Here is an 18,012-nt window from a genome sequence, read left to right on the forward strand (position 1 = left end):
CTATGTTCTTATCCTGAGGACATGCAAAGAGACAAATATATCCTTTGTTACATAACTAAAATAGAGTAATCCTCAGAGTGATTTCACAACCAGATGAAAAATCACCACCTTCATTTACGGTCACAACAGTCTTTTTTACTTTTTGTTAATTCTGCTCTTTGTGGTAATTCACTATGAACATAACATTAGAAATAGGAGCTGTAGTAGAATAGAAAGCTCCTTGAGCCTGCTCTGGTATTCAGTATGATTGTGGCTGATTTGACTCGACTCCACTCCCTTCTGCTCATCAAATCCCTTGAGAGGCCAAAAGTCTGTGTGTCTTAGCCTGAAAGCAGATTGGACTACAGCAATTATATGATGGTGGAATATGATGGAGAGAATATGGAGTTGGCAGCACTTTGGAGTTAAATAAAACATGAAGTTGCAAACAATCTGGTTCAACTTGAGACAGCAACTGCAAATAAGAATGGAACTGGCTGCTGGAATGTTGTGGAGGGATGGAAACTCAGAAGTTAAGACTGGTAGAAAAGATGGGCTTGAATTTTGAAGCCTGGAACAGTGGCAGGAGAGCAGGAAGGAAATAATTTACCAGGCATCAGAAATTCCTCCGAGAGGTCTGATGAGCACCCTTGAAACTGTCAGGGATTCGGGCATCCTTACTCTGCTAAGTTCCATAATGCATCTCTGGCTCTGGGAGGCTCTATCAGTTAGAATAAAAAATATTTCTGTGGTATCAATTGATTGCTGTATGAAAGTAAAATTCCGTGAAGCAATGGGATATTTACATGGCTGAAGATGGAGGTGAACATTTTAAAGTAATCATAGAATCCCTACAGTGCAGAAGAGGCCATTCAGCACATGAATCTGTACCGACTCTCTGACAGAATATCTTGCCCGGCCCTCTCCCCCAACCTATCCCCGTATTTTTCCTCCAGTTTTGTTTTTATACTTTTCCAATTCAATCAAATCAAATCCAATTCAGAGTCTCAACAAGTTGAGACATTTCAGATCCAGGCTGACGAGACAGGGCGAGCGACCAAAATCACCCTGTCCTGGGCCTGATCTACATGAGCCAAGCTGATTGGAGAAGGGGGAGGTTCCTCCTCCAAGACTTGCATCTTAGCCAAAAGGCCGAGATGCCGCTTTTAAAAATTGCTTCATATGAAACATATGAAGCTTCAGTGTAACCTAATGACCTCAACCAAGTGCGGCCGACCATGGGCTGCCGACCATACTACACTTGATCTTAGCCAAATTGACCCCTACTTTATCTTGAACTACAAATCAACTTTTTTTAAGAAAAGGGGCTGGTATGAGAACAAGACGTGAAGGGCTAGGGGAGAGTTTGGGGAAAATGTTTGGGGACCTCTGTGCTCCATATTCAGACTTTTCTCTGTTGCCCTAGAACTCCGGTCAACTGACGCCATGGCCAAAGACACTCAATCTCTCATTCTTGTACAACAAATCTCCTTTATTGTACTCTACAAATTACCATAGAAGTATCAAACTCTACTACAAAACTTTAGTACACAAGGCATCAAACTTTATTGTACACAAAGTATTTAGCCTTTGACTTACTTCATTATACACACAGTATTTAGCCCTTGGCGGGGGGGGGGGCGATTCTTCCATCCCGCTGTGCTAATTTTCTAGCGCAGTGGGCTGGGAGAATTGCACGGGGGGAGGGGGGTGATTCGTGGGGTTCCCGTGAGCGTTTGCGCCCCACTAGCATCTCCAAGCGCCGAATTTCTGGCGTGGTCTGCTCTGCACCGGAAATTGGCGGGGCTAGCATTTAAATCATAATTAAAATATCATTTCCATGCTATTAGCAGGCCTGGGACTGAATTCTCCAGGCCCGCTAGCACCTCCCACCCTGCCAGAGTGTTTCATTCCAGTCGGGTTTATAGCAGCTTGCCACTTTGAGGGGGCTGGTGGCCTGTTTGTGCACCTGGCACTGCCCAAGGGGCAAAGTGCCAATGCCCAGGGAGCACCTTGACAGCGATTGAGCTGGCCTGCAAACTGGAGGCTGACTGTTCGGGGCAACTGCGCATGTGCAGAGGCCTGCTGGTTTCAGCCTCCCAGGTGGGAATAGGCCCCACCCCCTGAAATCTAATGATGTTCATGCTGGTGGCCTCTTCATTGCACAGTGTGGGAGATTCGCGCCTGAACTCCCACTGAAAAAGCCAGTGTGAATTACTCCAGCCTTCCCACAAATTCGATACTTGGAATATTTTTGGGAGAAGTCTGCCCTCTGTCTTTACTTTGTTAAATACAAAGTATTCAAAAATGATCAAAATTTCACAAAATATCTAAAGTCACGACTTCAACGTAGAGATATTAGCCGTGGCGAAGTGAACGGATCAGATTCCCTCCCGATAGCTCTTGTTCTGATGTCTCCGAATCCTATACTGGGGGTCTTGCTGCTGCTTCTGCAGTGGTTGATCCCAGGTTACTGCTGCTGATGTCTCCGAATCTCTCTTCCTTGCACAAATGTTTTTGCCATTGATCACGCTTCCAGTCACATGCTCACAGGACACACTAATCAATCGCTGTCTTTTTGGTCACACATGCTGAAGAATCAGCATTTGTGGCTGGCACAGTGGTTAGCACTGCTGCCTCACAGCACCAGGGGACCCAGGTTCGATTCCCGGCTTGGGTCACTGTCTGTGTGGAGCTTGCACATTCTCCCTGTGTCTGTGTGGGTTTTCTCCGGGCGCTCTGATTTCCTCCCACAGTCCAAAGATGTGCAACTTAGGTGGATAGGCTATGCTAAATTCTCCCTCTGTGTACCCGAACAGGTGCCGGAGTGTGGCAACTAGGGGATTTTCACAGTAACTTGCGGTGTTAATGTAAACCTACTTGTGACTAATAAATAAACTTTTACTTTGAATCGTGTGTCTGTCAGGGATCGTAATTCTCTCAGGAACACAACACTCAATCACAATTGGTACAAAAAATAGCAACAGCCATTGTTCAATCAACTCATGTGCTTGTTCTGTGGCTGCACATCCTGTTCTTTGCTGCTCCCACAGTCCGTAGCCTGAGTTAGTCCTTTTAATCACCTGGCTTTTCTGATGTCATCAGTTTTATGAATACCCATCAGGCTGCATGTTCCAATTCTGAGGAAGGCTTTGTTTATGATTTTATTTTTCTTTACCTGTTGAGCTTCTGAATAATATAAAACTAATTTTTATGTAACCCATGATCCAATTTGGAAGGATGTTGGCTTGACTTAACTGCTTAATACAATTCTGCTTCCATTTTCCACTTAGTTGGAGATTCCGATACTATACTGTCATCAATAGTTGGGTTTGTTTCTGAATAACAGTCCCTTGCTTTCTTTGGAAGCTGAATACAAGGTAGAAAGAAAACTTTACGGAATAGAGGCACAAGGATGGGCGAAATCATTTTCTCCCTTTGCTACATTTAGTAGAGTTCTATTTATCCCCATCATGCGCTGTCTTGAGAGCATAGATTGACAACTACCTCCCAAGAATTCAGAAGCCACTCCAGAGCTGTAAGGGTGTGTGCATGTGCACATTTTGATTTGTATTTTGTTTGGCCTGTTGAAGTATTGCCTGGTCTAGCCTGACGATGCAAATTTCCTTGTGTTATTTGAAATTAAAAAATTGTATTCACTGCAGCAAAATACTTGCGTCCTACTCACTGTAATCACTGTTAGAATATTGCATTAACAATTGAAGCAGAACTGCATTGCTTTTCAGGATTATAATTTCATATTGTTGTGAGCAGTCTGTGATGATTGTAACATTTAAGATACAGGATGTTCCAATACTTGTTACATTGGTTTCTGCCTAGCAACATGGATGGAACCCTCTCGAATGTTTTGATAGGTCCCCCAGATCAATTCATGGGTCAGTAAACAACAGTTAGCAGTCAGTCTGTCTTGGTTGCATCTATGATTTACTCTGTCGTTCGGTGGTCAACCATAGTTAGTTTGTTAATTCACATGTACTTTGTACGTATCCTGAATGTTCGTGTGCAAGATAAATATTGTAAATTGTTTTATCTTTCTGAACTTGTCTAGTAAATTTTGATTTTGTTTGTTCAAAACCCGTGGAATCATGCGGCTTTATTCCAAAAGCAAGTGTCTTGAATGTCGATCTTTATTTTCTTTAAACAGAGTTATTGGTCTCCCCCCACACATCCCAGGGTCTGACCACAACATTAACAAAGTTTTTTGTTCTTAATACTAGAATATTCCAATGTATATTATCAGCACATAAAGTCCCAACTAGATGAATTGTGAATTTATATTAAAATGAAGTTTAGAGATTTCAACAACGTATTCATTTTAAATTGTTGAAATAACAGTGATGTTTGCAGTAAATTATATGATAGACTTGAAAGTGATTCCACTCTTGGTATATGTTCATGTTGTGAAAATGATTGTTGGTAGTCTCCATCATCTAACACTTCTGGGCAGTCTGAAAACACTTAAGATGGCTATGTTAGCTGGCCACTTGTAACTTTTCTTTCCCTTATTTTCTTATAATTGGCTTTAACCTTTGATTTGATTTAGTAAAATTTCTTCTTGAAATACCTTCAATTTATGGAAAGATTTGCGAAGTAAAAATCAATATCATTGACCTTGTATTTATTTGGTTTGTTTTCCCAGGCACAGGAGAGAGTGGCAAGAGCACATTCATCAAACAAATGCGAATTATCCATGGTACAGGCTACTCTGATGAGGACAAACGAGGCTTCACAAAGTTGGTTTATCAGAATATCTTCACTGCCATGCAGGCTATGATCAGAGCAATGGATACACTCAAAATACAGTATAAATATGAGTACAATAAGGTAAATTATCATTATTGCAAATTTTGCAGTCCTTACTGTTTTCAGAATTTTTTTTGTTTCAATTTTAACAAAGGTCAATTTTGAAATTATAGTGCACCAGATTTATCCTCTGATATGTGATATCTTAACCCAGTTGTAATTTTAACCAAAATTGTGACAGTTTAAAAGAGTGGTTTATTTTTTTCTTGATGTCTGGTATTATGGGAATGTGTTGATACTGATTTAAAATTAAACACTGCTAGGCTCAATACTTATGATTCAAATACAGATGATTATGGGTCTTTGGTAAATATAAAGAACACATTTAAAATCACACAATGCGAAGTGACCAGATTGTTCACAACTTCAATGTTTTATTTGCATCCAAACATGTACAAACATACGAATTAGGAGTAAGTCACTTTGCCCTTTATTTGCTCCACCATTAAATAAGATCATGGTTGATCTGATTTCAATCTCAACTGCACATTCTCGCCAACCCCCAATAACCTTTCGCTCCCTTGCTTATCAAAAATCTATCTAACATTGCCTTAAAAGATATTCAAGGTCTCTGCTTCCACCACCTTTTTGAGGAAGAGCGTTCCAAATACTTGCGAGCCTTTGAGAGAAAAATTTCTCTTCATCGCTGTCCTAAATGGCTGATCTCTTATTTGTCCCCTTGTTCTACATTCCCCCACATTGGAAACATCCTCTCCACATTGACCCTGTCAAGACCCCTTAAGATCTTGCATGTATCAATCAAGTCACATCTTACTCTTCTAAATTCCAGTAGATAGAAGTCTACCCTGCCCAAACTTTCCTCATAAGACAAGCTGTTCATTCCAGGTATTAGTTTAGTAAACCTCTGAACCACTTCCAATACATTTGCATCCTTCCTTAAATAAGGAAACCAATACTGTACACAGTACTCCAGATGTAGTCTCATCAATGTATAATTGAAGTATAACCTCCCTACTTTTGCATTAAATTTTCCTGGCAATAAATTATAGCATTTTACTAACTTTCCCAATTAAATGCTGTACCTATATACTAGCCTTTTTAATTCCTGCACCAGGACACCTGGATCCCTCTGCATCTTAGAGCTCTGCAACCTTTCACATGTAGATTTTATTTTTATTTTTCCTGGCAAAATTCAGTCTTGTATAGAATGATTTGACTCCAAAGAGCTGTCAACCCCCCTCTTTTAAGGTAGGTTTATGCTGGAAGGTAATCTTAATCAGCATAAATTTATTAAATTTATAATGTGTGTTACATTCACTGGCCAGCTGAAATTCTGAGTTTGAATCTTTGGCATATGGAACATGTTAATGTATGACTGTTGACATTTCCCACTGTAATTAAACATTTGTGACATTGTACCATATTTGGAATTTTCAACCTGGTTTGAATATATATCTGTGATCTTTTGGATCAAACTAATAGTCACTTTAAAAAAAAAAAAGGGTATGGAAATTAAAGGAAGACTCAACTGTTCTGCTGCTGTATGCCTTGCAGTAGAATTCCAGTAAATTTTAGCAGTATTAATTCAATACTATGTCTTTGAATCGTACGGAATTTCTGAGGGCACATACATTAATTTTAGGATAGAAACTTCTGAACTATTCAGACACTTATTGGTATCAAAAGTAAAATCAGAAGCCATTGATGCCATCTTTTGTTGGATACCTTGTATAATAGACCTGTATTTACATTCAGTAATGTCTTTGTTGTTCTCCTTTTTAAAACCCGTAACATTGAGGCTGAGCATTTTTTCAAATACTAAAATCCTTGCCTATAATTTTTGAGCTTTTTTTAGTTATGTAAATTTGAACTTAAAGACATGATGTAAGAAAATATGATCGCTTTTGCAAGCCATTGAGAACACCTGCATTTAATGTTGATGCTTACCAATTTGCTCTGAAGCACTCACTGTGCAGTTGAGATAAGTATGCCTTTTTGCGCCAGTTGCTAAGCGATCGGTAAAGGTAGTGTTGAAGGTCTAAAGTAAATTTGATAATTATCGCTTGTTTTCATTAGGATGATCACATACCATGACTGAGCTGCAAAGATCACCTTTTAGTTACTTGCAAAATAATTTAATGTATTAAATAGTACTCTGGTGATACCTGTAGAATGTGGAGTCAAAATGTAAACAGTTTCTTCTTTCCAAATGAGTGGTTTTGTATTTTTGGTGGTGTTCTTGCAGCCCATAAGTTTGTTGAACTTGTCTTTGTCTTAAATGCGAGAGTAAACTTTATTTTTATTTCTAGGAATACATTGATTGGACATTGTATATTATAGAATACAAACTCATTCACAAGATCCCATTGTTTCATTTTAGGAAAACCGTAAACAGCCTTGCAGAATTGCATGCAGTTTATAGCACTGAAATAGCCATTCGACTCAACTGGGTCTATGCTGTTCTTTATACTCATTCAAGCCTTCCCTCATGTTATTCGATCCAGCTCTATCAGCATACCTTCTATTCTTTACCCTATGTACTTAAATATAGCTTTCCCATAAATGCATCTATGCTATTGGTCTCAGCCACTCTATGTTATGGCAAGTTCCACATTCTAATAGCTCTGTAAATAAGATTCTCCCGAATTCCTCATTGGTAAATTATGTTATTGTTATAACCCCTATATTTGGACTTTCCAAATGTGGACACATCTTCTCTATATATACTCTAGCAAACCCTTCCATAATTTTAAGGTCAACCATCAGTGATTTTTTTTTTTCAGAAGAGAAGTGAGCCCTAGTCTGTTCAACCATTACTCATAATCGTTGTCCCTCCATTCTTGTATCACTCCCATACATCTCTTTGCTCCTCCTTCAGTGTTTTGACATATTTTTCTAACAATAGAGAATAGATCAATGAATAGTTCCCCAGGTGTGTTGTACTGTACTCTAAGTGTAATCAACCATTATGAAATATTGCATGTACTCCCTTTTAAAATCGATAAAAGGTGAGAAAGTTCATAGAATCTACAGTGCGGTAGGAGGCCTTTTGGCCCATTGAGCCTGCACCGGCAACAATCCCACCCAGGTCTTATCCCCGTAACCTCATATATTTACCCTCCTAATCCTCCTGACACTAAGGGACAATTTATCATGGCCAGTCAACCTAACCCGCACATCTTTGGACTGTGGGAGGAAACTGGAGCACCCGGAGGAAACCCACGCTGACACGGGGAGAATGTGCAAACTCCATGCAGACAGTGACCTGAGGCCGGAATTGAACCCGGGTCCCAGGCGCTGTGAGGCAGCAGTGCTAACCATTGCTACCATGCCGCCTGTGAGTTGGAAATATGAAGGTCTTTAGAAGTTAGATTTTCATTCTTTAGATTGCATGTTGTATCCAATATTTTGTACATTTCACATGAATATAAAATAATAATGTTAAAGATTAAAGAAGTATGATACACTTTGATCTAAGCATTTTTTAAAGTAAAGCTAAACTGCTTGCCTTTTTAAAAATTCTGCTGTATCTGGTTCCATATTTACCATAAGTGTGTTTTTTAAATAAGGATATGAACTACAGTGATTTGGTGTAAACTCTTGATTTGGCAATAGCTGTTCTGAGACCTGATTCCAAAATGGTGATTCTGGCACTAATTATTAAGACAGGCAAGTATTTCAATCTTGTAGAGAGGGAAGAATTTCAGATGAGATGTATGGATGAAATCTACTTTTGGTTGTTTATGGGACTAAGTTTATGTTTACAGTGGCAGTCTTTAATGGTTTTGAGGATATGCAGCCAAAAAACTACTTAAGTAGTATAGAAATACTCTTGTTTTTGTATTATGGAATGGATTGTGTGATCAGCATTTGCTGCCTGTTCCTAATTGCAAATAAGCAGGTTAACTGTCATCTTGACCTGCTGCTTTCTGTGTGGTGAAGGTACACACCCACAGTGATAGTAGGTAATGTGTTGACTGATTTTGACCCAATGACAATTGGATTGTTCAGGATTGTTTGTGACTTAGAGGGGAACTTGGGGGCAGTGATATTCTCATGTGCTTGCTGCACGTCTCTTTCCAGCTATTAGAGAGGTTGCACGTTTGGGATGTGCTGTTGAAAAGCTTTGGACAGTTGCTGAAGTACATCTTGTAGGTGGTCTATGCTGTAAACAATGTGCACTTGTAGCAGAGGGAGTCAATGTTTAAAGTGTTGGAAGGGGTAAGAGTCAAGTTAACTGATTCATCCTGGATGTTGCTGAGCTTTGAGTGTTGTACTCATTTAAGACGGTTGTGGTGAATTTCATCACACCCCTGACTTGTGTGGTGTAGATGGTGGACAAGCTTTGGGGAGTCTGGAGACGAATTGCTCACTGCAAATACTGAGACACTTGCCTCTTGTAGCCACAGTATTCATGGTTTCTCTAGTTTTTGGTCAGTGGTGATGCCCATGATGTTGATGTTGGGGGTTTCGGTGAGTGTTACAATTTAAAAGCAGAGGTAGTTAGACTTTTGTGGAAATATCATTGCCTGGCATTTGTATGACCTGAATATTATTTGTTATTTATCTTCTCATCTCTAGATGTTGTCCAAGTCTTACTGCATGCAGGCATGACCACTTCATTATCTGAGATTTTGTGAATGGAACTAAACAGTATTTGGGCCGAGATGATTGAGATCTAACAACTACAACTATCTTCCTGTTAAGTATGACTCGCAATCAGTGGTGAGATTTCCCCTGACTCCCACTGACTTCAACAAAAACAGAAAATGCTGGAAAATCTCAGCAGTTCTGACAGCATCTGTGGCGAGAGAATAGAGCCAACATTTTGAGTCCGGATGACCCTTCGTCAGAGCTGATGAAGGGTCATTTAGACTCTCAACTCTATTCTCTCCACAGATGCTGTCAGGCCGACTGAGATTTTCCAGCATTTTCTGTTTTTGTTTCAGATTCCAGCATCTGCAGTATGTTGTTTTTATCCCACTTCAGTTGTACTCGGGCTGCCAAGTATCACACTCGAGTCAAATGCTGCCTTGATGTCATGAGTAGTCACTTGGCTTCTCTCTGGAATTTAGCTCATCCGTCCATATTTGGACCAAGATTATAATGAGGTCTGGAGTAGAATTGCCCTGATGAAACCCAATCTGATCTTGCTGAGCTGGTTATTTCTCATTAGCACTTTCAGTGGCATCTTCCTTAACCTTGAATCGGAGTGGGCTGATGGGGAAATAATTTGGAAAATTGGGTTTCTCTCTGCATTTTGTGGACTGGGCATACTTGAGCTATTTTCCATTTTTTCAGGTAGATGTCAGACTTGTAACTGTACTAAAACAATTTGGCTAGTTTTGGAGCACAAGTTTTCCATACTAGATCTGGAATGTTGTTGGGCCCATTCACTGTATCTGGGGCAATCAGGCGTTTCTTGATATGACTTCGAGTGAATTGAATTGGCTGGATGCCGCATCTGTGATGTTGAGACCTCTAGAGGAAGCCAAGACGGGTAATCCACTGGGCACGTCTCACTGAAGATGGTTGTAAATGTTGTCTTATGTACCATGTGCCGAACTCTGCCGTTGTTGAATGTGGGTGTATAATTGGATCCTCTTTATCCGGTTCGTTGATTAATTGCCCACTACCTTTCACATCTGCATGTGGCAAGACCACAAGGTTTTGCTCTGATCCATTGGTTATGTGATCGCTTGGCTCTTTCTATAGCATGCTATTTCCAAGCTCAGTAGTTTTTTTCTTTCCTGGCATTTGAGCAGTTCTGGCAAGGATAGTATTTGTTACCCAAATTGCCTTTGACCTTGAAGCATTGCAGCCCATCTGGTGTCAGTACACTCACACAGCTGTTAGGAAGTGAGTTCCAGGATTTAGAATCAGCAACAGTGAAGAAATGACAACATAATTCTAAGTTCAGATTGTTTGTGGCTTGGAGAGGAACTTCTAGGTGGTGCTGTTCCCATGTGTCTATTTTCCTTGTCCATTTAGGTGGTAGGGGTCACAAATTAGGATGGTGCTAACAAAGGAGGTTTAGCAAGTTGCTGCAGTATATGTGGTTTACAGCACTATGACGAGCACTCCATTACGCTCTGACTTGTGCCTTGTCGATAATGGACAGGCTTTGGTGAGTTAGGAGGTGAATTACTTGCTGCATAACTCCCAGCCTCTGACTTGCTCCTCTAGTTACAGTATTTATATGGCTGTTCCAGTCAATGGTAACTGTTAAGATGTTGATGGTATGAATGTCAGCGATGGTAATGCCGTTGAATGTCAAAGCGAGATGGTCCGATTCTCCGTTGTTGCAAATGATCATTGCCCCCTGCTACTTGTATGATGTGAATGTTACTCACCACTTAGCAGCCAAAAACTGAAATATGTCCAGTTCTTACTGCATATGGACAAGGGCTGCTTCAGTATTTGAGGAGTTGTAAATGATATTGAACATTATGCAATCTTCAGTGAACAGCCCCACTTCTGACCTTATGTTGGAGGGAAGGTAATTGATGAAGCAGCTGAAGATTGTTGGGTCTAGGACACAGCTGCAGGGCTTCCTCAGGGTAGTGTCCTGGACAGAGATGATTATCATCCAACAACCACATCTATTGTGCTTTGTGCTAGTTATGATTCCAAACACTGGCAAGCTTTTCTCCTGATTTTCCAGTTTTGCTAGGGCTTCATATTGCCACAATAAGTCAAATACTATCTTTGTATCAAAGTCAGTCACTCTCTCCTCACCTATTGTGTTCAAATCTACTGTTGATGTTTGGGTCAAGGTTGTAATGAAGTCTGGAGCTGAGTGACCCTGGCACAACCCAAACTAAGAATTGGTGAACTTGATATTGCCCCTTGATAGCACTGTTGATCTTCCATCTCTTTGCTGATGATCAAGAGTAGACCGGCAAGTAGCTATTGGTTTTGTCCTGTTAACATGCATGAAGTCCTGTGCTGCTCTTTTACAAGGTAGGCGCCCTATTTTTGTGTATGCCATGTGATGTTCCTGGCATGCCTTTCCAATGGATTCCCCCAAAAAGTTATATGAAAAGCAAGCATCACCACTAGCTATTGCTGCTTTAGTAATATCGAATATATATTTATTTCATTATCTAATTTCAGTCTCTCTTCACAATTATAGTCCATTATTGAACGGAGCAAATAACTGAAACCCTAATGTAGCAACACTGTCAAACACACAGGATGATTATGAAGCATTAAAACAATCTTTCAAGCAGAGATGGATCATTCTTCTTGTTTAGCGAGTCCATATTTGGCAGTATTCAAGTGCTCAGAGGTGTTTTAAAGCAATTATCTTTTTTTCTCACCGAAACCTCACTGCAGTTACAATTTCAGTGATCAAAAACTGTTGATATATTAAAACAGAAATAATAAATCTTAAAATGGAATAAGAAGCACAACGTGGTAAAATAGAGAATCTCGGGTGGAACAAAATTGAAACAAGACTCAATTGAATGGATGCCACAGGAGTGTTAGAATAAAATTAAATAATATAAATACAGTAAAAGTTATGAATATGGAGAGGTAAACTGGCAACTGGTTTTGGTTTAAATTTATCAGAGCTTTACATAAAAAAAGCTTTGAAATTCTTTAAACCTGCAATACTACAAAAGAATGAGGGAATAATATGCAAGTAATATTTTCAACATTTCCCAATCTAAACTTATTTTGGAGCACAAAGATTAACACAATTCATCATATATTTTAAACTGATCAAAAATAACCACAGAATCATGAGAATGTCACAATGACTGCTGCCATCACTAAATTGCTTGTTTTTGTTGAAGCAAACAAAAATATATATATAAGCATGTCCCTTATAAAAACCCTATGAAGTTTGCAAAGAATTTTAATACAATATAGGTTTCAATACTTAAGTCACATACCAGCAAAAACTAGTTTTGCCAGATAATCAAAATGGCTGTCGAATTCCATTCCTTCCTTATGCTCTGTAAAAATGTTGTATATGAATGAAAGAACAGAATATTTGTGTTTCTCTAAGATACAGTACAGTTCTCTATACATAGATCATCTATTTGTGCAGATAGATCATAGTCATGTATTGTACCTATACTGAGTCACTAATGAAACTATTTTTAAAAAATGCTGGCATAGTTTAAATTCATTGGCCAGCTTTATCTTGTTCATTATGCTGCCTAATCAAAACAAAGTTTATTTTCTTTGCTTTCTTGTGCTGAGCAGAGCACTGCACTTCCATAGCCTCTTCATGAGGTGTTATCTGAATAATAATTCCATTGCACTCTTGACTTGTGCCATCTACAAGGCACAAGTCAGGATTGTAATGGAATACTCTGCACTTGCCTGGATGAGTGCAGCTCCAACTCAAGAAGCTTGACACCATCCAAGGCAACGCAGTCCACTTGATTGCTACCCCTTCCACAAACATTCAATCCCTCCACCACTGACGAACAGTGGCAGCTATGTGTATCATTTACAAGATGCACTGCAGGAACTCCCCAAGGTTCCTATATCAGCAACTATCAAAATCACCACCACTATTATCCAGAAGAACATGTATTTGGGAACACCACAACCTGGAGGTTCCCCTCCAACTCTCCCACCATCCTGACTCAGAAATATATTGCTGTTTCTTCACTGTCACTGAGTCATAATAAGAAGTTTAACAACACCAGGTTAAAGTCCAACAGGTTTATTTGGTAGCAAAAGCCACACAAGCTTTCGAGGCTCTGAGCCCCTTCTTCAGGTGAGTGGGAATTCTGTTCACAAACAGAACTTATAAGACACAGACTCAATTTACATGAATAATGGTTGGAATGCGAATACTTACAACTAATCCAGTCTTTAAGAAACAAAACAATGGGAGTGGAGAGAGCATCAAGACAGGCTAAAAAGATGTGTATTGTCTCCAGACAAGACAGCCAGTGAAACTCTGCAGGTCCACGCAACTGTGGGAGTTACAAATAGTGTGACATAAATTCTGATTCTAGGATCGCATGATAAAGACTCAGGAGGAAAAAAGCAGAAATATTTATGTGAAATAGTGTGACATAAACCCAATATCCCGGTTGAGGCCGTCACTGAGTCATAATCCAGGAACTCGCTCCCCAACAAGACTGTGGGTGTATCCACACCTCAGGGACTGCAGCAGTTCAACAAGACATCTCACCACCACCTTCTGAATGGCAACTCGGGATGGACAATAAATGCTGGTCTAGACAGTGACGTCCACATCCTGTAAATCAATAAAAAAAAGTATGCACACTTTCTTTGAAATAAACTGTCATAATTGCCCTCATTTAATTTCCATACACATGCTTGGAATCTGTGCAGTGGGGTTGCTTATAGTTTAATCCTACTTAATGCAGAAAAATTTGTTTCTATTCTTAAAACATTTTCATAGAATCATAGAATCCCTACAGTGCAGGAGGAGGCCATTCGGCCCATTGAGTCTGCACCAACCACAAGCCCCTAGGATCACAAGGCCCTATCCCCATAACCCCATTCATTTACCCTAGCTAGTCCCCCTGATGCTAAGGGGCAATTTAGCCTGGCCAATCCACCTAACCCGCACATCCATGGACAGTGGGAGGAAACCTGAGCACCTGGAGGAAACCCACACAGACACGGGGAGAATGTGCAGACTCCACATAGATAGTCACCCAAGTCGGGAATCGAACCTGGGTCCCTGGTGCTGTGAGGCAGCAGTGCTAGCCACTGTGCCACCATGCAGCCCCTTCCCAATAATGAGAAGACTATAGGACCTTTTCATGTTTTCAGAATGTCCCATGCTTTACAGCCAATAAAGGATTATTGCATTAATGTGTTACAATGTTGAGAAATGCAAGCCAACTTGTATACAAACATCAAACAAATAATGTGACTCAGTAATCAGTTTTAATGGTATTCGTAGAGGGCTCAATTTTAGCTTTGCTCTTCGTAGCCCAAAGAGGATTTTTTATTTACTAGCCTGAGAAGGCAGATGGGGGTCTTGGCTTAACCTCATATTCAAAAATAATGCTTTTGACACTGAGAACAGTTTCTTAAAGGGGACTTAAACCCACAACTTTCTGATTCAGTGGCAAGATGATTACACTGGAGACTGGCAGTAACCTGTGTGCTCACAGTGGATAGACTGAGTCTCCAAGCCCTAGAACAACAGGTTGTAAGCAGTTGTGCTTTAAACTGTCCATTGACTCGAGATAAAAGAAAAATGGGGTCTCAAAAATAGTTAATCAGCTTCTCTATTTGGATACAAGGCCCAAGTGGTTCACATTGCCATGGTGATGGGATTTTAGATAGGAAGCGTACAGAGAAATCCATGGTGATATCGGGTTACAGGCTTTTCCAGAATGTCACTGAATATCAATGACAGGTTAGTCCGTCAGGGTCAGAGAGAGGGAGAGGTTAGAAACTGAGTGTATCTAGTTCATAGTCCTGGAATGCAAGTGGAAACTTATGCTTGAATTTAAAAGACCAAATTCATGAGGCGTGAAACCAAGGCTTGAAGATTCGCCTAGCTTGTGCTAGAGCAAAGATGTCCAGTAATACATTCACTGTAAAGGATAGTTCTGGAGTGAGATGTTACCAGGTTGAGGAAGGAAAAGAGCAGAAGTAAACCCTCGGGAGCTAAGATTCATTTTGTACTGATTCTAGGATAATTGAATGTCTACTTGAAGGACATTGTAACATATATTCTACAGTAGATTTATTTGGTTGTGGGTCTGTAGTTTAAAGTCTTGAGTTTGCGACAGAAATAGTATTTAGTCATAGTGCTTTTAGTCTGTTACATTAAATATCTTAAAATGTGAAATCTTGTGTCGTCCATTCTGGTATTAACTGATTTTTTAAAAGGTTGCCGGTCTGTACAAAGATAATGACAGCAGTTATTGAACTTTAATGGATTATGTATTGAGAGAAGGTTTGCATTTGTAGACATCTGGCACACCTGTCAGAGGATCATTTTACTGAACTTTCAGACATTTACATGATCAAAGTACAGTTCCACCTGCTGACGGCCTTGTGCATGGAAATTTAGGACCCATTCATATCATGGCTACAGATCTTCAGGCTGTAAGTGGAGGATATACTGAACTAGCAGTCAACATCCACATTGGCCTGGATGGAAACCACAATGCTCAGATTACCCAGCTACCCATTAGCTGGGACACTTGAGAGACATTCGCATAAAAAAAATAAGGCAGAGGATCAAGAATGCCTCAGGCTGTTTCATTTATGGCAGAAATCTGGGACAAGCCTAGTTACGTATCTCAGGAAAATATAGGGCAGTGCAGATGGGGGAAGAGACCCCACTGCCTCCATCCTGCTAATCTACATCTGCTTCCCTTTTCCTTCCATTAACCAGGTTGTGCCTGCCACTCACCTTTTCTTTCTTCCTTGCCTCTTTTTCTCCTGTTTTGCTTCTGCCATCTTCCTCCTCTCCTTTTTCCTTCCTTCTCTCCCCTCCCTCTTCTACCCCCTTCCTCATTTACTTCCACTCTTCCTTCATCCTCCCTGTCACTTGCTCTTCCTCCATTCCGTATCCTTGTCCTCATTTTCCATCTCCCTTTATAATCCACTTACCTTTCCCCATTAGTAAATGGCTGTGTATTTTTTAAGAAATGTTACATGGCTGCCCTTCAAAAGAAATTATATTAAAAATACTGCAATTTCATACTGGATTGTTTCTTTGGGCAGATGTATTTTTTTGAATACATGGGAGTATCACCATAGCAAGTGTTCAGCAGTTCTGAAAGCTGTCTCGTAAACAGCCATGTCCATGTCACAATCCTGATCCAGGGTTAAGTTTATTTTCCGTTTGGTCATTAGTTACTTCACAACCTGCTGTTAATGCAATTTAAATTAGATGCAAAATTGATTGAACATTATTCTGTTTCCTGTAAATGGCTTTTGGTACTGTCTCATGCTGGTGACAAATGATAGCATATTTAACAAATGGGAAGCAGTAAGATTATGACACTGATGCATAATTATACATCACTTTGTTTGGAAACCTGATTTTTTTTTTAAACTGGCGCTGTGAAAGACTTGTTTCTGTGCAGCAGCCTGTTGTGACCATCTCCAGATTTTTTTTTTTCTGTTGTGGGTCTGCTCATATAATTATCAGAGATAGGAAATCTGAATAGGACAGTTGCTAATGCTAGTAAATGATGGAACTTCCATATATTTAGCATAAGAAATAGATTAAATATTGATGTTAGGAGTAAAAGCATATGTGCCTTTTCTTCATGTATTTTCCTCTGATATAAGTTGTTGGGAGCACATTAAATGGTTCTAACTAATGCAGTAATATTTCTAATTTGCCTCAAATAGTGTGTGACAATACACTTTAAGAAATGTAGTTGAGTCGTGGGCCGGAATTTTGCCGGAATCAGGGCGGGCAAGGCTCGCAGAATGGCATTCCCTGTTGGCCTCGGGCGAGATCTTATGAGCCTCGAGCGAGCAAAGCGATAAAATTCTGGCAATGGTCTTGTGCAAGATCTGCTGTACCAGTTCTATGCATTTGGAGCCGTTTTGTCTGGATCCGGTAGCACTGAGTTGTTACTGCAGCAGCTTAATTGATCTTACTTGCTAAGGTGTTTGTTTTAATCTGAACTAATGGTGTTCTGTTATTTTAGGGCTCTCCTGGGATTTTGCAGACTGGGTTAGATTGGATTGATTGACAGAAAAAAAAATCAGGTGACTGGGTGTTGCTGGGTTTACACAGTAATGAAGTCAGTCTGCTGTTTGGGATCTTTGAGAGGTTGCTTTCTCTGCCTCTCCTTCTTTCTCTGGATGTAGAGACTGGAATCTGCCAGGGAATAAGTCTCTTTCTCTGAGATTCTGCTCTTTTGGGGTGGATCTTCCTCTGGAGGTGACTATGAGAATTAGAAGACCGGTGTCTGGATTTCTGTCCAGATGTATTAAAAGCGCTGGAAATCTAGCATCCACGTGAGCATATTGATTTTTGGTGCTGTTTCGGAAGAATGGTTTTATGTCTGTGGGGAAACTGCTAAATTGGGACAATAGAGGTGAATAGCTGTTAAGAAATATACTTGCTCATGTTAATTGGTATAATTTATGCTAATTCTTTTTGTTAAATTCTAACTGTGTTCTTAAAGTTTGTTTTGATAAAAGTTTTCTCGTGGGTCAATTGAATTATACCTGAAGTGAAACACCTTATGCTCACACTTTAATACCAAAGTCAAATGTAAAAGTTGGGGTCTAGGCTGACTGCATAATATATCGTGTCTG

At 39.9% G+C, this 18,012-nt stretch overlaps 1 protein-coding gene across 3 annotated transcripts in view; it reads left to right on the plus strand.

Annotated features, from left to right (window-relative positions):
• LOC144494921 (guanine nucleotide-binding protein G(q) subunit alpha-like) overlaps positions 1-18,012 on the plus strand; it is a 196,821-nt gene that overhangs the window by 85,283 nt on the left and 93,526 nt on the right. For all 3 annotated transcript variants that reach the window (XM_078214525.1, XM_078214524.1, XM_078214526.1), the window contains exon 2: positions 4,640-4,824. In XM_078214525.1, coding sequence (XP_078070651.1) covers positions 4,640-4,824 — 185 coding nt within the window. The remainder of the gene's footprint in view (positions 1-4,639; positions 4,825-18,012) is intronic.

Source organism: Mustelus asterias, chromosome 6 (assembly GCF_964213995.1).
Source record: "Mustelus asterias chromosome 6, sMusAst1.hap1.1, whole genome shotgun sequence".
Classification (NCBI taxonomy): domain Eukaryota; kingdom Metazoa; phylum Chordata; class Chondrichthyes; order Carcharhiniformes; family Triakidae; genus Mustelus; species Mustelus asterias.